The sequence below is a fragment of the Thunnus thynnus genome, chromosome 17, assembly GCF_963924715.1.
Source record: "Thunnus thynnus chromosome 17, fThuThy2.1, whole genome shotgun sequence".
NCBI lineage: Eukaryota > Metazoa > Chordata > Actinopteri > Scombriformes > Scombridae > Thunnus > Thunnus thynnus.
Window position 1 is genome coordinate 28809207 of NC_089533.1, and position 22579 is coordinate 28831785.

Genomic DNA, 22579 nt, shown 5'->3' on the forward strand with positions numbered 1-22579 from the left:
ATTACTGTTAATAAGAAGCATCTTGCATTCCGTAACATTCTGTCTGTCAGGAATAATAACTAACATTAGTGCTCTTATTTCTTCTTAAGAAAGAAACTGATTACTCATCTACAATCCTATGAGAATTAGACAAGAAGCAGCCAAAAAACAGCTGCACAAACTAGGAAAACATGCAGGCAACATGTTTGTAAAAAGTGAAGCTAATGAAAATGAAGTGCTGTGGATGTGGATATAACATTCATGTTACTTTCAGACAGATAGCTTTGGTGTTTTGCTATTGGACGTAATGAATCAATTCCAGAATCAATGTCGGCAGTTATCCATCTAAATCTTCCTCTAGATGGTCACTAAAGAAATATCACTACATTAGCTGTGGCTTCTCCTCTCAAGCTAAACCCACACAGTGAACAAGTGAGTGAATCCAGCTTCCCAATGATCAACTGCTTTGCAGTGGAGAGCACATAGCTGGGGAAATGCAGTACTTAACAGTTTAGTTCAACAAAGTCTGACTTATTCTATTCTGCTCATCAAGCTACCAATTCTACACCATTTGAAATGACTCACAGTTCAACTTAATAAGCAACAAAGTGCCAAAGACTAAACCACTTAGTCTAACAGGTGTGTCAAATTCTGAACAGTGTAGTGGACAGCAGGGTTGTTGCTACAGTACAAGCGTGTGTATTACCTGGTGCAGTGGGAGTACAGGGTGTAAAGAACAGCATACTGGATGGCAGGGTAGTAGACTGCTAACTCAGAGTGGACCAGCATCAGATTGTGACTGAGAAGAGCAAAGACTGTAGGAGACAACGCCCACATCTAAACAGATAAAACACATGAACATGAACATTCACTAGTAGGTAAACCAGCACTTCATCTTCTCTTAATGCAAACATTAGCACATCCTGATTCTGCTTCACAATTACAACTTTTCACCTGCCAACCATTGTGAAGCACCTTTAGCGCCTGTAACCTTGGGGAAAATGGGAAAATTAATATAATAATAATAATAATAATAATAATAATAATAATAATAATAAAGAGATGTGAGGGGTGCGCTGACCTCCTTTCTGCAGTGAAAGGACAACCTGTCTTCACCAGGCTGACTGACAGCAGAGATTTACTGAGCAGCACAAAATCAGCGTTATTTTATACTGCAACCAGATGGTTACCATGTGAGGTGAGGTCAGATTTTTAGCAAGTTGTGCTAACTGCTGGACATTCATTTCCCCCAGCTGAGAAAGAAGCAGCTGACAAAGTGTGCTGATAAGAAGATGGGGTTCATAAACAGATGCCTACTGCAGTTTGAGTGACTGGCTAACATGTTGCCATGGTAAGCATCACATTTAACTGTGTCATTTCTGTAGTATGGGAAATGTGCTGCGTCATGCCCACACCACAGGCTGATCATGGCTGCTCACAACAAGTTACAGCACACAACTGTATGGAAATTTCACACGTGTGGTTTCAATGTTGTAACTTCAATGCAAACAACGGAGGCGTGTTCAGAGTCTCTACTTATTTTAATAAAGCACTCACTGCAACATTGCAGGTTTTCAAGTTTTAATCTAAGGTGCTTCAGTTCCAGTGAGGGTTTGACTTTGTCCTTGTCAATGTGTCTTTGTATTAGGTTTAGCCTATTAGAAGTCCAACATGGTGTTTCCAAGATAAACAATGATGCAGATGGATCAGCTTTAGTGGGGTAATAACGAGCCACTCTGGCTGCACATTTGGTTTTATGGTAAGGACAGCTTGTTAGAAGTCTTTGTTCCAGTAAATGTCAACAACACTTCCTCTTGCTATCCTTCAATCTGCCAAACTTTCACATTGCCAAACAATGTGGAAAACAATGTCCTAGGTTATACTCCACTCAGACAGAGAGGATGACGCGGGTGAAACCCACATTGAGGGTCTACGTGAATGGGTCAATGTGTGCCAGTTAACCCTTTACAGCCCTTATTTAGGACAGGGTGGACATGAGTCTCATCCTGACCCACTTGGGGGTGGAAAAATTATTTAATGATACCGATGTTTAAACATCATTTAACTGAAAAAAGGTGGAAAGAGAGAGAAAGAGAGACAGAGAGGAAGAGAAATAGAGAGTGTAGGTGGGGGCAAGTGAGGGAGGCAAAGAGGGCATAAATATAATAGAGAAACTTAAATCTGCCAATTATTTACAGCTAAGCCATGTCATTCTGGGGTTTATCAGTGAAGTATTTGCAGCTGTCTCATATGAATGGTTCTGATGACCTGTGCCATACACACGTCTCCTGTATGAAAGTGGAATTATTCAGAGTGCTATAGAGAAGTACTGTGGCTCACCCCAATGAGAGAGTTCTTCGTGTTGCCGATGGTGGTGAGCGTGCTGAGGTTGAAGATGAGAGTGAACTGGGCCTTCTCCAGGGGTAGGGTGAGGGAAGCGAAAACAGGATGCTGAATGCTGGGGCAGGGGCCACCAGGTGCCGGGGCCCTACCTGTTGGCTCCAGGGTTGCTAGAAGGCTGGACAAGGCACACGCCATCTCACCCAATACCATTTTATAAGCTGCCTCCAGTGTTGGAATGTTTTTCAGGCTCAGGAGCGCCTGGTACACACCATGAACAGCTGACATCACCTGTGGAGTGTACACACACACACACACACACACACACACACACACACACACACACACACACACACACACACACACACACACACACACACACACACACACACTTCATTTAATTTAATGCAGCTAAATTTACTGTCATCATCTTTGTACTTACATTAGAGTACTTTCAGTCTGGGTCTGTTTTTCCTGGTGAGGACCTGAAGGGGACCCCTTAGTTCCAAATAAGGTAAATCTTGATGCTACAGCATCCAATAATAATGTAGCCAAAATTGATCTTTGGCAATGGTTTGGGTTTGTCCCCTTCCTGTTTCATCATGGTAATACTATAAAAAACATGGTTAATTGCCGCCTTAACTGGCTTGTGCAGAGGTCTGTGGGCCATATAGCCTTAAAATAATATCATAATATTGCGAGGTATTTTTATGATTGCAATATTTTTGGTCAGTATAGTCTACAGAACTACAAAATAAATATGATAATAGTCAGATCAATACAAGCAGTCCCTGTATTTAGTCTGTGTGATAAATGATAGATTAAATGGGTGTTTCAGAGGAGCAGACATAAATAACTCTGATCAGAGTCACTATGTAAAACAGACTGAAGCAAACTGATTATTAGCAAACTTTAAACTAACTTAACTAAGTGCAGACTGTTTTTTCTCCAGCACTCTCCTTTTACAGAGATTGTTGTGAGCACATCAGTCATTTTTCTCTTTAGGTTAATAGATGTTAGCAAACTACTTCCACACCACTGATGTTCAGTTTTGAAACTGACAGCAGAATGATGCCCATGTTCAACTATCACATGAGGCTGGAATGTTAGAGCACACACATATACAGAAAACATGAACCATGCCTAACATGTTGGCACATCACCCTATACGTCAGCGTCTTGTACTGCTTAAGCATCACACTCACACACACCTCTTTCTCTCGATGGAAGCGCAACTCCAGCAGCTTTGAGTCCGGTGCCAACAATTTCTCAACAAAGGATGCAGGCAGCTTTGTGTTGATCTGGTCCACGATCTGAAAACAAATGCATAGTGACGTCACAAACATTTCACTGAGAGAGTAAATCTCTACTGGTACTGGGCTTCTGTTTGGAAGGCCTCTTTGAAAAGCTCTGATTGACGATGATGTTCTCTTAGAAATACATGTGAGTAAGGTGCATTCACATCCAACATCTTACAATACACAACAAAGACTGCAACACACTTTTGTTAGATGAAATATGAGGCCTGATTTTCAATTTGGTGAAAGAATATTAAAAACAACTGAAGTAAGCAGGCCCAGAACAAGCTTTTATGGATGTAGAGTTTTATGAATAACAAAATAATGACCGACTACACATAAAATTCCAGTATAAGGTCCATTGCACTTGGTATGTGTAACAAAACTGCAATCAGACTTGTATGGGCTCCTCCACTATGGTTTCGACCAGAGAGGTGTGATCAAAGGTGACCATACCAGAGTGACAAGGCTGAGCACTGCCAGGTTGTAGTCTGAGCCACAGGCCTGGCAGCAATCCAGCTGGTCCAGGCCGTAGGCTAGGACAGCCTCCATCAGCTGACCACAGGGCTCCATACTGGCCAGCAAAACACCCACACACTCATTCCCTGCTGTGAGAACTGCCTCAGAGAACTGAACCTGCTTCGCTGTGGTCACACAGGCCAGAACCCTGTTCAGAACCTGAAGAGAACACAGAGGAAAGCAGATGATTAAAAACTGAAGTGATGTATTCTACAGAGTACATGGATCTGATGCTATAAAGCATATATGGCATTAGAATAGCCTGATTGTAATGTACTTAACTTAATGAGGTAGAATCAGTCAAACATGTAATCATTGTTTTTACATTTCTCCAGTCCAAGCTAAACTCAATGTTCTGAGACCTGTAGGACAAAACTCTAAATGTTTGATTGTAGATACCATAGAATCATCTGTCAAAAACTTCTCTTTTACTTGCGGAATTCAAGAATGGGTCCAGATTTTTTCTGTCTTAATACAGCATCTCTGGTCATCTTCCACTGTTTTTGTTTTGTTTGTTTTTTTCTTAAATAGGAAAAAAGCATTTTTATACAAAAAAAAAAGAATACAGATTTGGTCTCTCTCTCTTTCCACATACGTGAATATTGTATAAAGACAGTCTTGAAACAATGTGAATCTATCCATTATGCAAAGGCAACATCTCTAGAATAACATTTTCATACTGTTTTCTTCATCTCTCGATATCTCTCTTCTCTCTATATACAGCAAGGAATGTCTATGTCTGTATGTATGTACGTTTGTCCTTCGCATATCTCGAGAACCATTCATCTGATCTACTTCATACCTGGCAGGTGGATTGCTGGGGAAACAAGGAATTGCAATGTTGATGTGTGAAGCTGTTTGGATGAGCAGTTCTTGAGAAATATATCAAAATACCTCATGAATAGCGTTGCCTCTACAACGCTGATTTGCTTCTGCTTCTGACTGAAGTTAACGAGCAACAATACGAACAGCGCCACTCTGCCATTGCAACCCACATTGTGGTCAGAGGTGGGATTACACCCGTAGTGATAAGAACTTGAAAAAGTTTAAGAGACTTCAGTTCTTCTATTGAACTGTAAGCTGTGAACGAGACTTGGCTTGTATGTTCAAGACTTAGTGCTTGATGTCTCAGGCACGTTCAGAAATATATAAAAATACCTCATAAACAACGTTGCTTCTGCTTCTTCTTCTGCACGTGGATTCAACAAGCAGAAATACGGACAGCGCCACTCTGCTATTGCAACCCACATTATGGTCAGAGGTGGGATTACACCCGTAGAGATAAGATAGAGAAGAGTTCATCTCTATTCCTGTTCCTCACGCACAGGAAATGTGTATGTATGTTCAAGACATAGTGCAGGATGTCTCAGGCACGTCTTGAACGGTCATTACATTTCATCAGATCAACTTCAGCTCAACTCAAAATTGTAGTCTCAGATATTCTGCATGTAAGGCGTTTAGGGAGCACTGGTAAATTGTCTACCAATAGCCTACATGTCTACCCATAGTATGCCTGAGAGGCGTTTAGAGGATGGGAGAACAGGCATGTTTTTGAACGGGCACTGCACTAGTATTCCCTAATGAGTTGACTGGATTTACTTTTCAGTGTATCTTTTATCACACAGCTCAGCCCTCAAATAGGTTTTCCTGGGTGTGGCTCTTACATCTGTGACGTAGACCTCTGTGATGGGTGGTCCTCTGATGGGGCTGAACCGCTCTCCGATGCTACGAACCACTGTACTGAAGACCCTCAGCAGAGCTGCCAGCTTTGGCAGTGACACTGAGGGAGGGGGGATATCTTCATCCGGTGCATCGCCTGACACGACGTGGCTCAGATCCTAAACAGAGCACAGAGTCAGTCCATTTTTTGACAAAAGTGCTTATCAGTTCTATATTGCAGTGTTTACTGTCACATTTAATCATTCTGAGAAGAGTATACTGTTTTAACAAGATTTTCTGCTTCCTGTGTTTACAGTCCAGGGTTTTCCCTGCTTATCTAACTCAAACAACTTTGTTGAAAGTTTCGGCATGTGATGTTGAAAAGTCTGGCATGTGATGTTGATGGAACTTGAGTGCTCAAGAGCTTAATGCGTACATGCTAGAGTTACTTTGTAATACCACCAGTTACCAGCATCTTTTTGTTCCATCTAGGAATAAAATTTAAATCCCAATGGACACTTTCATCTGTCAAACCGTGATTTTTTTCACTGAAGTGCACAACACTCTAAAGGTGCGTGACTACACACAAACTGTATACATCACAACATTGACGTTCTCCTGCCTTTGCCACCTTTGTCTCAAAAAAATCCAGGTAAAACCCTGCAGTCATCATGACACTCAGGCACTCATGAAAACTACAGATTTTTTTTTCTTTTTCTTGATTAAAATGACTGAAAAGATATTTAATTTGAAATTTTGTCCCAATACACAATCCCAGCCTCTGTAAATATTTCTTCCTGATACTTGATGAGCGTACAGTAACTGGTATTAGAGCATGGCTATAGGGAAGCTCACTGTGGCTTCGGCAGCATGCTTTAAGCTCACCTCTGCATATGCTTCCATATCCTCCAAGAACTGTCCCAGCAGGGTTGTGGAGAAGGTCAGGTCTGCCACCCAGAACTGCTCCAGACTCTGTAACCAACCTAAACACACACAAAAAGAGCAGAGTGGCAGAAAAGCACAGGTATGTCATGTTGCTTTTAAATGCAATTGTCACAGACAGGCAGAGAAATTAACAGGTTTAGGGCTGGCACAATAACTGCAATATTGCAATACTGCGCTATAGACGAGCCAACTAAAGTGGATGGTAAGCAACTGCCACAACTGTGCTATGTTCACGTTTTTTCTTTTTTTCCATGAGGCTAGGCCTTCTTGTTTTACACTTCAATGTGTGCCAATGTTCGGGGGCTCCCCTGGTCCGGTCCGGCAACTCTGGAGGATCCCGCCCGCTATGCACAGTGTCTGGTATGCGGAGTGCCAGCTAACTGGGCTCAGGGTGACCTGACTGGGGGCCTGTATGAATATTTTGTCTCAGTTATATGTTTAAACTCTCCCAGGTCACCGCATGGCTGAGCAGGTTGCCATTTAACATGTGAGGTAAAGTGGACTCGGCTGTGGACCAACGTTGTTTCCTGCCACAACATGATTTAAATGATGATTTTCTCAAAAAAAAAAAAAGCCACCCTGAATCACTGGAAATTCCTTCACTGCGATAGCCCTAAACAGGTTTGACAAATTTCATGGCATGTGGTAAACACAAATGTCAAATGTCACATTTTGTTACCAGCAGAAAGTGTTGAAAGGAGGACTTGTTACTGCAGATACTTCCCCCCACATCTGTAACTTTTTGACAGACAAAGTTTTGAAAATCCTCAAGTTCCAAAAGAAATCTCACTGACCTGAGACTTGCTGAGTGAGGGACTGCTTCTGTGTGTGGTCAATGTGCCAGCCCACCAAGATGTCCACTGTGTCCTGTGGAAAAACAGCAAACATCCAAGGACATAGAGGTGACAAAAGCTAAGATGCTGCAGATGTTAATGGAAAATTATTTTCAGTGATATATATTTTTTCTTATATTATCTGACCTTAATTGCTAACAATCACTGCTGATACTCACCCTGAAGTTGGTGCTGAACACATGAGGGTAGCAGCGAGCCACCTGAAGAATACACTTCACACTTTGACAAAGCAGCTCTGGTGTGTCTACATTCTCCAAGATGGACTGCAGGTTGCTCATCACCAGCTGAAACACACAAAACACTCAGTCCAGTCAACCATCCACCTGCCAGGCCCTTGCCTAGGACCAACTGGTAAACATTTCCCACTTCTGTACTACCATGATGTAAATGGCCAAGACACAATCATCGTTAGACATGTAAAATGGAAAGAAGCTGTATTGATTCAAATAGAAGCACATCTGTTCCATCAGCCATGTGAGAGAGGCAACTGGAAAATGCAGCTGAAACGCCTCCTGTGTGGCCAAGTTTTGGGGTTAGCACTGTCTTTAGAGTACGCTTATGGAACAGAGCCCAGTCCAAAGCCTGTGTGTGTGTGTGGTTACCTGCATGACGTGTGAAAAGGCCTTTCTCTCCCCAGCAGCCTCCAAAGCGCGTTGTGCTGCCACCAGGTACAACAGCTTCACCTCGTCGCGACTGCTTGAAGTTAACTTGCTGAAGAGCCACTTGAAGATGCGCTCAGCCTCGTAGCTGAGCACTGTGCAGAGGAGACCCAGGCAGGCTGCCGCATCCTGACGCAATTCCCACAGCAGCTTACTGCTACACACGTCAACGAGAGAAGAGCACATGTTAGATGGGAGAAGAAGAACAGGGCTTCATGCAAGAACCACTCATACAAACAGATTCATTCTTAAGAAGCACGTATGAGCCATTTAAGAAAATTTGTGGCATTCATCAATTTTCTCTCAGTGTGAACAGAATTTACAACTGGTCCAGGCCTGTCATATGAGTCAAACACTTGTTTGAGTGAGAATTATAATGTTTTATGAACTTGCAGTTTAAATTTACCAAAATCGCTTAAAAAAATTAAACAAAATATTCTGTTCACCATATTATCATCATCATCATGGCTGCAAATTTACAGAGTGTTTTTAGATTTTATTGGCATAATTTGGTGCAGTAACTTCTACATTTCAGTAGTAGCTGTGACGGCTGCCTCTGCGCCTCTCTGCAGGTCTCTGTCTTGTATCATCTTGTGCAACTGACAGTGTAACATCACCTAATGTAATATTCTCTCCTCTAATATCTCTGTGACTGTCATATGACCGCCTCCCATTACAAGTGCTTTGCTTTAGAAAATGTTTTTAGCATCTGACTTCATGTCAAAGCATTCCCTCTGTATTTCTATCACAGTACAGTGCTGCTCTGATGACACGTTGTTGTATTCATATTTTCTAATTGTTTCAGGTCCCCTACTGAGTGACACTCCTAACATATCATGTTTTTGTCTGCCAATTTCTGACAGCAGTGCTTGAAGATCTGCAGTGTGAAATTCTTTTTACTCTTTGGTAACACTTTGGTCAATCAAACTTGCCAACAGACTGAGAGGAACATGGAGCCTTATGTGGACATCTTGAGGGGCGTTGGTTATGCTAATGAGCAGATCTCACAAACGTGCACCTCCTCATGAACAGGTGACATTCATCAGGGTTGAAATCTGGTGACTGCGAAGGCCATAAAATATGATTCACACCATTTTCATACTCAAACTATTCAGTGGCCCCTCGTGCCCTATGAATTGGGACACTGTGGTCCTGGAAGAGACCACTCCCATCAGGATAGAAATGTTTCATCGTAGGATAAAGGTGATCACTCAGAAGGGTACAGGAACAGTGCCACTCTGCCATTGCAGCTCTTTTCTTTTGACACAAATACATTTTGAAATTGTTCAAAATATTGGAATATTTACTAAATAACTGTACAAAATTTGGTTGTAGCTGCTGTGGCAGTGGGCCAATCACATGTCGAATTAAATCAAAGAATGCTTGCAGTGATTGGCTGTGAGCAGATCCAATTACAATAACAAGAAATAGTCATTTTTTTCTGGTTCGAGGTACAAAAAGGATCAAATGCAGATATTGTTTGACTGAAGACGTTTCAATACTACTTGGTACTAGGTCATTTCAGTGGGATACCCAGCACTAATGCTAACTTAACACTAATGATGTTACCACCGGCAAAAACACCTCCACTAGTTAAATCCATGCTCCTCAACATCAAACACGCATGAGAGGAGGAGACCTCTGTGCAGCAAGCAGAGCGCCTGATAAGCAACGCTGTGTGCAATGCTAACATGAGGGCAGAGGTGGCGCCAGAGATGTGTGCAGAGTGCCCAGAGCGGAGTTTTAAGTTTGTGAAACTGGATTGAACTGAACTGAACTGATAAGGGGTTGTGGGGAAAACAAAACGGACCCTTTACCGAGTTGATTGAACTCTGAGACTGTGGGACGAGTTACACATGCACACACTCACTGAAAAACACTTCTCCATTCATTATCCATACCCGGCACCGCCATACACAGCAAAACTTAGCCATTTCCCCTCAGCTCCCACTCTGGCATCCTCCATCAGCTGTGCTGGTGAGTCAGTGACACGGCGCTACTAGCTTAAAAATGTCGGTGAAGTTTGCAAACATAGTAGCTAAATCTGTCCATGGAAATTTTTTTTTTCAGCGGATATCTTAATTACAAGAAGATTAAGCTAGCAAAGCAGTTTTGTGTTTATATGTGAGGTATTTATTCAGTTTTGGAAATCCCACAATCTCTAAAAAGCATTAGCTGAAGTTGGCTAGCTGACTCAACAGGAACTAGAAATCTTCTCTGTTGCTAGGTCGTTACTAAGGGTCGACCTACTTGCTGGAGTAGTAAACTAGGCTTCATTACGTAGGAGTCTACTGATGTGAGTGATTGTTTTCCAGGTATTAGTCATACCCCAAGTATTTCCACGTAAACGGAGATAACACAAGCAAAAAGTTTTACATTTTTAGAGCAAACTGCCACACAATATGAATACATTTTGTTTCTATCTTTTATTTGTTGGTAAATGTTGTATAATTACAATATTACACTCGAGGGTGTGCTGTACCTTATTGTTGGCACAACAGTGATGCAGTCAGGAAGGAGGCACTTGTGCTTACTGTGCTCCGTTTGGATCCACACAGAGAACCAGGGCTAACGTTATGTTAAGTTTGCTTCATTTTGATTTTACATCCCCTTCTGATAATTCTTGTTGTTTATCTTATTGTTTATTATTTCCTATTAACTACGTTACATTATGTCGACTACACTGTTGCGCTCACCTGTGGCCGGCCTAAATGTCACGCTTGACGAAGCATGACAGCAGTTAGGGTTAGGGTTGGGCGATTAATTGAATTTTATTTTCAATTACAATTTTGGCTTCCAACGATTATGAAAACAAGACAATCCAGATAAAACAATTATTGTGCCGCATTCCATTTCACAATGATGCTCTCATTTTGTCTTATTAATCCCATGCATCATGTGTCATAGCAGCACAGTGAGAGACAACAGGCAGAGCAGAGCTCTCTCTTATTTTGGTCTCATTGATTTTTATATATTATATGTTTGGTAGTTTCCAGTAGGTTGTGAAAGTACATTATAAAACAGCTGATCTTATTTATTTATTTAGATTTTTTTTACCCCTTTCTTTTTTTAGGTATACCTGTGCAATCTAATGCAATCCAATACAACCTTTTTGACATTGTCAGAAAGGTGATCATTTTACTTTATGTTTATTATCGTAGTGGTAATTCATTTATCTCAGTTTTTTTTTTAAAGTTCAATAAATGCATAATGTTTTTAAGGTCAATGAGTAATTGTGTTAAATAACTGTGATTTCAGTATTGACCAAAATAATTGTGATTATGATTTTTACCATAATCGAGCAGCCCTAACGGCAGTGTTCATGATTTTTGTTATTTTAGATGTCAACATGTCTGTATGCCTTTGTGTGATGATATACAGTACATTCCAAGTATCCTGTATGTTCCAACATAAAGGCTTAATGTGCTTTCTAATGTGAACTACACTGCTCACTCTTGAACGACCCAGTTCAGACATCAAAAGGATAGAAAAGTGATCAAAGAACACCTGCCATGAGACAGGCCTTTACATTTCTCCAGAAGAGTTTTTGTATTAATGTGACTATCTATTTTGTGGATTGTTGAGCCAGCTGGGCATGACGACACTTCCATCCAGTATGTCCAGTATGACATGATTGTGGAAGTTCTGAACCCACAAAAACACTGGTGCACAGTACAACTTCCTCTTACCTCTCATTCAAAATGTCATTCAAGGTGCTAAGGATGGTGTCCAACTGTTTAACCAGGGTCTATAGGAGAAAAATACAAAGTATGAAGTGAGTGATGTGTTGTCGCTGTGTTGGCTCCATTTGAACATATTTCATTTGAGATGAAACAACAACTATTAAGTTTAAAGGCTGACTTTCAGCTTTAAGGGCATATGAAGGTATTCACAGTCAACATTGTAGGACTCAGGACAGTTTTATACACTTTCCCCCAATTTTAGATGCAGGAGATAACAATCCTCAACATATACACAAACAACAAACAAACAAACAGAGAGGTTTTTATGGCCAAACAGTGGAATGCTTCAACTTCCCTTAAAGGACACGTTCACAGTCTTTCAAGTCTGTCTTAAAACAACAGTCAGGTGCCCAAATGAACACTGAAATAGGTTTTTCTTGCCATAATCATTCCTCCTGTTCATATTGACTATTAGAAGATCCCTTCATAATGACCTTACAATGGAAGTGATGGAGAACAAAATCCACAGTCCTCCTTCTGTGCAAAAATGTATTTAAAAGTTTATCTGAAGCTAATATGAAGCTTCAGCATCCAAATGAGTCAAATCAAGTAGATATCTTTCAACGTTACAGTCTTTTTAGTGCCAAAGTTCCTCTTTTTGTTACTATACTTCCACCACAGCTCAACAGGGAAACACTGTCTGAGGAAACACAAAGAGGGAATTTGATGCTAAAAAGACTGTAAATGTGTCAGATATCCACTTGATATGACTAACTCAGACTGCTGAAGCTGAATATAAGCTTCACATCAACTTTTAAATACATTTTTTGCACTAATTGACTGTGTGGACACACTGTGGATTTTGGCCCCCATCACTTAAATGGTAAAAATGGACTGCATGCCTTTTTAGCCTTTCTTCTGACCACTCAAAGTGCTTTTACACTACAAGTCATATTCACCCATTCATAAACTGATGGCTGGGGCTGACATGCAAGTTTCCAACCTGCACATCAGTAGGAACAAACTCATTCACACACTGATGGCACAGCTATCGGAGGCAATTTGGGGTTCAGTATCTTGCCCAAGAACACTTCGACATGCAGACTGGAGGAGCCAGGGATTCAACCGCCAATCTTCCAATTACATTTCACACATTTCATTGAAAGCACATTTGAAGGGGATCTTTAAATAGTCGGTATGAAAAGGAGGAATGATTACAGTGAAGAAAACCTCTTTCACTGTTCATATGGACACTTGACAGTTGTTTTAAGACAGACTTGAAAAATTCTTAACCTATCCTTTAATTCAACTCAGTTTTTAGAGCCAGGCTGAACACAAAAAGCCTTTGAAACAAACAAGAAGTGGAGCTGGATGGACCTGGACCTGACAGCGTATCATACATAAGAGATAGCAAGTGTCTGTTGATTTTATATATTAATATCTAAAATGTGAAACTGAGGAGAAGAGGGAGGAACACATTTAACACAATTCACTAGGGTTTGAGGGAATCTGACAGGATGATCATCTATATACAGTCTTACTGACCACTTTGCTCTCGCCATGGCTGATGAATTCCTTCAGCTGTTTGAGGGTGGCCAGTCTGCGGTCGCGATCATCCTCCCTGGAGACTCTGCGCAGGAGGTTGGCCAACCGAGACTCGTCTGAGTGAGGCATCCCTCTGTCTGCAAGAATATCTTTGCATGTCAGTAACAACAGATACTAGTGTGGTTATAAATGCTAATTTGGATTATTATTATTATCTTGCCCTGCCGACAATAATGTATTTGCTGCCATGGCTATCGCATTTTTGGTTGATTTTTTATGACATGACCCTTTTTTGTTTGCACTGTTAGGGGCAGTCCACACCAAGTACGTTAACTATAACAATAACTATAAATATATAGTTTTAAAAATCGTTCCAAATCGAGTGTATGGCGGAATCCACACAACAACTATAACGACAACAACAGTGGTGAACGATATCATTGGGATCACTTTCAGAGTAATTTGATGAAGGATAGAAACGCTGACAGCCAATCAAAATCCAATCCCTAAACCAACCATACAGCACAACAAAATCTCCATCTAGTCTGAAATTCCCAGCAAAACTTTCAAACCTCCATACCTATATCATCTTAATTCTAGAAACTGACTGATGACTTTATTTATATTAATGTGGTTTTCCTCTTTTCTCACCACAGACTGACACACTGTAAATTGGAGCAGAATGATAGGTTTAGATAGGTTGTCTCTCTTAATAATACAATGATGCTGGAACTTTGTACTCCATTATAATCTAAAAAACTACAACATTAGTGACCCCTTTAGGTTTCAGATCCATGCTCATACCGTGTGTCCCAGCCACAGCGCAATAGAAGCTGGTCATCTGTGCACTTTTGCACATCATGCTTCAGCGTCTGCTACCGTTGGTCGGTCCAGTTTGGTTTGTAAATACTGGAACGTCACAGCAACTAGAGTCCTAAAATACTTCTGAGCAACACACTAAATCACCACCCGTTTTCCAACCCATATCCTTCTGGTTTTCTTTTTCTTTCTCTGAGCAACGTAAAGCAGTAACAGGTCATCAACATCCATTTTCCTAAGCTGCCGACACAGTTGAGCATGCAGCGCGTGCTTGCCGCCACTGTTTACAGAACGTTATCGTTCATATTTGTGGATGTTCACATCGTTATCGTTCTTGGTGTGTACAACCCTTTATTCCCCAGGTGGCTGCTAGTATTAACACTGAGTCCATTATTTGAGGCTGTAACAAATGTGTTTGTTACCTTGATAGAGAGCTGCAGCCCATACAAATGTAGTCTATCAGTAAGAACAGCCTGTGTACTTGAGAGTAGCTGATACTTCACAAATTAAATCCTTCATGATATGAACCAGTTTTACGCCGTCTGAGTACCACAGCTACTGCTGTTGTCACTAAATGTATTATATCTTGTTGGAGAGCTCACCCTGCGATTTCCTCATGTCCTTTGAAGCTAAAGCACGGTTTCCATGCTGAAAAGGAGTCAAATCCGCTGTCACGTCATTGGGCCTCAACTCTTGCCCCAGCGACTTCCAACCAAACGTAGTATCACAGACACCTTGACCAGCTTCATATCCACCTGAAGGAAACAAAACATGTTGGCTTAGAGCAATTTATTACAAAGAAAGCCTAAGCAAATAAGAGCATTTCTGACAACACAAAGCAAACAGGAGCTTTAAGAGTATTTATTTTATGCATAATTGACATAGGGAGACAGACTGCTTATCCCCTGCCTCTACTGGTGGATAATTATGGTAGAGCAATTCTATTGAGCAACTTCATTCATCTTTCTCTTGATCCCTCTTTCGGATTCCGGAGGAGTGGCTGCACTGGGAGCGAGCTCCTGATTACATCTCAAACTTGGACCCAAAAAAGAGGGAACATTTTGCAAATTAACACTAAAAAATCTTCAGAAAAGACCCTATAGAAGAAGTAATAGCATTGATCAGCAAGAACAGAAGAGAATACATCATCTTTGAATATATTTTTCAAATCAAAACAACTAGCTAGCTGTCAACTGCTAACTGCTACCCGTTGTTACTAATATTCCAAAGGAGATAAAGCATTAAAGAAGCTAACAGAAGAGTTTTTTTTTGTAAAAACAAAAAGAAAACTTAAAGGATCCTTGCTGGTAATGTAATCCATGCATGCTGGAGCCTCTCTATGCACCCTGGACTCAAGAAGCAATGGCATATGACTGGGGGTCACTCATCGGGATGGGGAGATGGTAAGCTCATCCCCCTGCCGACTCTGCTACAAGACCAGTCCGGGTTTCCAAACATAAACATCACATGGATCTTCTGGGGTTCCTAACCGCCCGGATGGTAGCCTTTTCTCCTTGCTGAGGTTGAGAGGAGGTTCCAGCTGCACCGGGCCGGTGCTGAGGGGCTTAAGAGGAGCTTCTACCCTCTGGCCACTGGGATCCTGGATGAGATTGCTACATAGGACTAGTTCAATGCAGTGTTTCATCAGCAAAAACACCTGGGCTGTGTTTCATGGAGTGCTTTTTGGACTACTGTTGGTACTCATTGCTGTATTGCATGTATGTGTCTGTCTGGCCAGAGCAGTCAACATTGATGGAAAACAACTGGGACACCGAGTGATTGGGCTTGGGACAAATGCAAAATCATCAGCTCCTTAAAAAGCTCCAAAAGCAGAGATGCTTTCCAATTTGACACCATGTTTGTCAAATCACACAAAGATATTGTAACTCCCCCTATTGCTCATTTAATTAACTTGTCTTTTAAAAACAGCTCCTTTCCTGATGACTGGAAATGTGCCATTGTCACGCCTATTTTTAAATCTGGAGACCGCCTTGAAGCCAGTAACTACAGACCAATAAGTATACTGCCAGTACTCTCAAAGGTTGCTGAGAAAGCTGTCATTAAACAACTGACGACATTTCTTAATACAAGCAATTTTGGTCTACATGGTATGCAATTTGGCTTTAGAGCAAATCATTCCACCGAAACTGTTACCTTGCACTTAATAGAGCAAATTAAATTGAGACTTGACAAAGGAGGAGTAGTTGGAGCTGTGTTTTTAGATCTGCGTAAAGCATTCGATACAGTCAATCATGATCTTTTAATATCGAAACGCTCTAAATGTATCTTCTCATCTAGAGCACTGGCATGGATGTCTTCATATTTATCTAATAGGAGACACTGTGTTAAAGTTGAAACATGTTAAAAAAAACGGTTAAAACCATAAAGTACAACTTAGCAAATTTTAGACATTAAAAACTGTCTTTGGACGCAACCAAGATATTTATGCATGCTATGATTCTTTCCCATATGTCTTATTACATCACATGTTGGGGGCAGGCTGGAGAAACAGCCATAAGACTTCTTGAGTCCTTATGCAAACAAACTCTTAAAACTCTGGACAAAAAGCCAATGCATTTCCATCACTGTAGGGTACTGGAGAAATACAATTTACTGAGCTTTGAGAATTTTAGATTATTCTCAAATTTGTGCCTAGTTTATAAAATTTTAAATGGTTTGGCCCCTCCTCCACTATGTGACTTTGTGTACACTCGCTCAGTAAGTTCTATTTGATCCTCCAGAATATCCTCTATACAAGATTGTACCATACCATTTCATCACACTACATTTGGGCAGTCAGCTTTCTCTGTGAAAGCCACAACTCAGTAGAATGCCCTACCTGATAATATGAAGAACTGTAGTTCTATCAATGCATTCAAGACTAGACTGAAACATGTACTAAAGACCAGTCACCTGTGTGACCACTGAGTCACACAGCTGAGTTTAGTTTACATTATTTCTGATTGACATTGTGGGTGTATGTGATGTGCTGTGTGTAGTTTTGTATTTTGTATGGTGTGTTCTTTTTTGTATGTTTGTTGTTGTTTTTTTTACAGATGCAAATTAGCTTCAAGCTAACTCTGGTGCAGTGCATCTTTAATGTTTCAAACTGCACACTGTTCCATTCCATAAATAAATAAATAAATCTTGTTTCATAAGTGTGATGGCAACTTTACACATTGGTCTCATTTCTGTAAACAAGTTTATGAAAAAAGACACAATGGCATGTTATAAGGTCAGATCTGTAACGTTTCTGTCACACTTCCAACACAACACAAGTCAACAAGAATGCTGTCAAATTAATGTAAAGCCTGCAGCAGCACAAATTTCAATATAAATTCATGTCTCGTTCTGTTTCTTAATTTTTCATTTGTACCCTCATGGTGCTGGGCACACCACCTCTTGACATTTTTTGAAATTATGAATGATTAACAATGAAAACACCCTGCATACAGCATGTGAGCTGTATGAACTCTTAATAAATTACAAATTACATGAGAATTCATCAGTGGATTGAGTGTGAGAAGAGGAGGCTAGTGTACCTCAAGCTCATGATGGTCATTAATTAAGGCTTCGATGGCAGAATACATTTTAAAAAACATCAGTGATGCAGCCTACGAGAGAGCTAAGAGAGCTCTTCCTTTAACTTGCTGCTGTTCAGAGCAGTGACAGTGCTCCATCTCATACAGCAGGTGCCAAATATCACACAAATATTGTGACTCCTTCTGTAATGCTCCTGTCATTTCTAAATACAATCCTGAGGGACATTAAGGTGACGGACAACTCTGTCTGAAAAACAATGAAGTCGGTGATGTCATGTATCTCCATGTCTGAAAAGGATTTAATTTTCATTCATTGTGTTTGGACATCATCTGGTTACTCAATTAAAAGTGATCAACCAAAGTTTTCTGAGGTCTTCAACTACTCAAGGTCTAAACTGCAGTTTTAAAATCCTCATCATAACATTTAGAAATCCAATAATTCCAATTTTTTTAATTAAAAGCCCAAAACAAGGTACTTAAACTTTTACGTTCTTAAACAGTGCTGATTGTGACATGATTTAGGGGTGATTAGTCCATTAACAGTACCAAAATGTATTGACCCAATGTCAGAACAAACTTGACATGTATATTAAAAAATTCAGCTTGACCAAAAGGTTCCTCACCCTCTTCCTGGAGTGCATCTGCAGCAGCGTAGGCATTGCTGGGCACCGCTGGCTGGTCAGGGCAGCTGGAGGGCAACACGTCGTACAACGCTGCTGAACCAAGCTCTCTGGACTTCACGCCGTCCTGGCTGGATGACACACTGTCAACTCTGAATTCATGGATAGACACATGAAAAAAAGATAAATCTTATAACTGGAGTAACTGCATGGTTTCACACAACATGTTCAAAATTAATTGTAGGGAGGAGTGTTTAATGAAAAATCTGTTATTGTTTTTGAAGGTTATCTTATTGGTTAATTATTATTTCACTCCACAACTCGAAACATTATCGAAAAGGTGGAGGGGTCTGTGAGAATCTCATGATTTAATTTCAGTCTCATAATCAAAATAGAAGCAATTCTCAATTCAAAATTGATTCAATAGTCAGTCCACTTGATGTCAATAGGAGACTGGCAGTTAAGCTAACTTGTCATGATGACGGTCACTGTCTAACCAAACAAATACAGCAGAAAAAATGTAGGAGTATGCAGTAGCAATAATTTGAAAGTCTATTACAGTTGGTATGAGAATAATGAAATAAGAGCATACAATTCTGTCCACCACTGGCTGGAAAGTCCTGGTAGTTTTGTCTAGAAGTCTTGATGTTGTTACTAATCATTATGTATTTAACATTATATCTCCAGCAGTGGTATAACCCTTTATAACACTAATACCTTCATCAACATGAACATCATCTTTGGCCAATCAGAGTTTGCTGGAAGTTTTGTAAGATAATGCAGTGCAGACATATAGTCTTTAGATGGTGGTGTATGATGTATTGACAAAATACTTCACCTTCGTATTGCAAAACGTGCATATTATCTGTTCTTCCCCAAGAGATTGTAAAATCCAAAATGTGACAAGGCACTTGCCCTCAACGGAAGATAAACTAGATGACTCGTGTATGTGTGTGCACAGTACACTGGGGGCTGAACTGGCCTGTGATACACCATAATGTTATTAACAATGTACATGAACATATTTGAATTTAAATTGTAAAATGGACGTTGTAGCACAAGAGCAATAACTATTCTGGTTTTATTAACACTCTGGCAGTTAAGACAATTTAACTACAGTGACATAGTAAAAACAGTTTTCAGCTGTCTGAAAATACACAATAGTAAATGGTAAATGGACTGCATTTATATAGCACTTTTCTAGTCTACTGACCACTCATGACACATGCCAACATTCACCCATTCATAAACTGACAGCTGAGGCTGCCATGCAAGGTGCCAACCCACTCATCAGGAGCAATACAGTGCTTTCTTTTATCCAAAGCGCTTTTACAATGCAGAATACGCTCACAATTTGGGGTTCAGTATCTTGTCCAAGGACATTTCAACATGTGGAATGGAGGAGCCAGGGACCAAACCACCGACCTTCTGATTACCTCCTGAGCCGCCCCAATCACAATCAATCAAAGCAATACAAGAGCAAGAACTCATACACAACACGCAGTACACTGGAATGTGCGAATCTGCATAGAAACCAAGCAAAAGTACAAGCATAGGAACAGCAACACGTGAACAATGTAATGCGTGTGCCTTACTTTGGCGTGGCTGTGAAAAGTTTATGTAGCCAAAACTCTGCTCTGAAATGGCAAGTTTTGCAAAACCAGCAACAAGTCAATTCTAAATGTATTCATGCCAAACAGCGTGTTGACAGACTAAACTGCCAGAAGGCAGAACAGTTCAGAGTTCAAACACCTAGTTAAAGTAGGATAAACCTCTGCCCCAGTATTGCAAGAGAACTTGACTAATAATAAGCTAAATCACAGGGGACCATAAGACAATGTATAGCCATATCAGTTATTTGTTATAATTTCTCTCAATCCAGACCACAAATGTCTGTTTTTAAAGATAACCAGCCTAAAGAAAACAGACTGCAATGGTTTTATTTCATGACAGATGTTCTTTTCTTTATTTACAGGGCCAGTAAGAAATGAAAAAAAAATATCAACAATGAATACTGGTCATACAAAGTTGAAGGCACCTCTCTGACACAGTAACCTACTGTGCCTAGCATTATAGGCTTTTAATATTTTCAGTTCAGGGATGTGGCATTGGATTTTTATTGTATGTGTTATTAATTGTGTGCATCTGTGTGTGTAAAAAATGTATATAAACCATCTTCATTCATGTCCCACGATTGTATTTCATAAGTTTTAGTCCACTCTCACCAAGGCCATCATACACATATATAAAAATGATAAAAGTTTGATTCCACACTTCTGCATTTTCCCCGGTTACTAAGTGTGACGTTGTCAGGACATCAGTTTCTGTAGGGATCCATGTTGAGTCACAACGATGTCTATTTGTTAAATTGCTCCTTGGTTTGGGGAGTGTAAGGGATATTTTGTATTGATTCCAATTTTACCTTGACTTTGCCCGCCCCTTTGTGTCTGAAGTTTTCGTGGTACTGAATGTAAACTCAATGCATGTGGAGTGGACAATGCTATCTGCTCCAAGCAAGTAGCTAGTCAAAATGAAATGGGTTGACAAGGTGTCAGACATGATGCCCAAGGAAAACATGATGAACAAACTATATTTTACAAGCGTCTTTTTGTTGTGATATTGTTTGTAGTTATAAGTCTTACTGGGGTACAAAAATGAGCCATGTGGTATCATAACTACACTGATAAATATTCAGTAGCCACCTTAAGTGCATGCATGTTCCCACCAAATTTCAATCAATCCACAATTCCACAAATTAATTGCCACACAGCAAACTTGGGCCCCCAGGGGTCTTGAGGGTCGGGGCCCTGAGCAGTTGCCCGCTTTGCCTGGTTGGCAATCCAGCTCTGTTGATAACTAGGTTGTAATTAAAAAGGATTACTTTACACCTGACGTTACAAATGTCATGACATGAGGTACATTGATACAAGTGGTGCTAGCTCAGGAGTTTGGTGCTTCATTCGTTGCTGTGTCGACTTTGCAATCGTTTATTATAAGTTCAAAAAGTTACAAGACCAACATTGTCATACATTTATATGTAAAAAAACGTTTTAAAAATATATCCGGAAGTTCTTTAGGAAGTTGATAACGTTACAGAGGGGTGGCGTCTTCCCATTTTAGCTAGCTTAGCTGGCTAACATTAGCCCGAGCGAACAGTATTGTAGTAATGCTAACCAGCTAAACTAACACAGGAGCCCACATATGACTACCTCGGCGCATTGTGAATGTAAATCACCCTGTGGTTATTTAAAAATCACTCACTTGATTCATCACTGGGGCTCATGGGACGCAATGATTGTATGCTAACGTGTATTGCATCGCATGCTGTCAAGTTGCCGTTAACGTTAACTACGTTAGCAGCAGGCTGGCAATATTTAGCTAACCAATGCTAAACAGACTGAGCTAGCGTTAGCGCCGGGCTGAGCAGTCAACCCCGGATAAAACTCTTTGACATGGAGGTATATTGCGTGACAGGATGATGACAAAACTATTGTTTCGACTAGACTGCATATGGGCAATTCTGAGTATTTAATGTTATGACAAAGAGACAAACAAGTATTTCCCACCCATGTGGCCACAACTTCATAAAGCAACAGAGCGTAGGCCCAAAGAGTCACCGGACTAAATTAACGAGCCTCCCCCGGAGCAGAGCACCAACCTGGGCTGCCAGTCATTCCAGTGTGGCTGCAGTTTGTGGGCGCCGCTGAGCCGAGACCCCGAGGCTTTACGGCTCATTACCTTTTGGAGAGCTGCATGACCCGCTGGCAGCGGTAACCGTGTCTCTCCTCAGGCTTACTTTTCACTATTATGTTATGTCAAGTCTCTCAAATCGGTTAGCAAATCGTTGTTATAGCTAGCTTACGGTAGTGTTTGGTCGGCCTTCTTCGAATTTGAGGGAGCAGCAGAATCTCCCTTACTTTTTTAATAGCGCCCCCTATTGGCTGGCCACGTCAGATAAGCTTTATTAATTGAGGGAGTCTCCGATCAAGATCAAGAGATTCAAATCTCTAATGCAAGAGAGACATTACAACACACACAAGAACACAGCAAGAGAAAGACATACACATACATACACAACACACACTAACCAGAACTATCACAAATATGAAAAATATCA

The 22579-nt window shown here is 40.6% G+C and overlaps 1 protein-coding gene across 1 annotated transcript in view; it reads right to left on the bottom strand.

Annotated features, from left to right (window-relative positions):
• The window catches only part of smg1 (SMG1 nonsense mediated mRNA decay associated PI3K related kinase), a 57774-nt gene extending 35412 nt beyond the window's left edge, over nucleotides 1–22362 (bottom strand). The window contains exons 1-14 of the mRNA XM_067570502.1: nucleotides 22121–22362; nucleotides 18466–18614; nucleotides 14903–15055; nucleotides 13482–13618; nucleotides 11943–12001; nucleotides 8197–8410; nucleotides 7753–7878; nucleotides 7535–7607; nucleotides 6681–6778; nucleotides 5801–5974; nucleotides 4074–4295; nucleotides 3531–3632; nucleotides 2320–2610; nucleotides 686–816 (exon numbers count right to left, since the gene is read on the bottom strand). Coding sequence (XP_067426603.1) covers nucleotides 686–816; nucleotides 2320–2610; nucleotides 3531–3632; nucleotides 4074–4295; nucleotides 5801–5974; nucleotides 6681–6778; nucleotides 7535–7607; nucleotides 7753–7878; nucleotides 8197–8410; nucleotides 11943–12001; nucleotides 13482–13618; nucleotides 14903–15055; nucleotides 18466–18614; nucleotides 22121–22197 — 2006 coding nt within the window. The 5' untranslated portion in view covers nucleotides 22198–22362. The remainder of the gene's footprint in view (nucleotides 1–685; nucleotides 817–2319; nucleotides 2611–3530; nucleotides 3633–4073; nucleotides 4296–5800; nucleotides 5975–6680; nucleotides 6779–7534; nucleotides 7608–7752; nucleotides 7879–8196; nucleotides 8411–11942; nucleotides 12002–13481; nucleotides 13619–14902; nucleotides 15056–18465; nucleotides 18615–22120) is intronic.
• Between the last annotated feature and the right edge of the window lie 217 nt (nucleotides 22363–22579).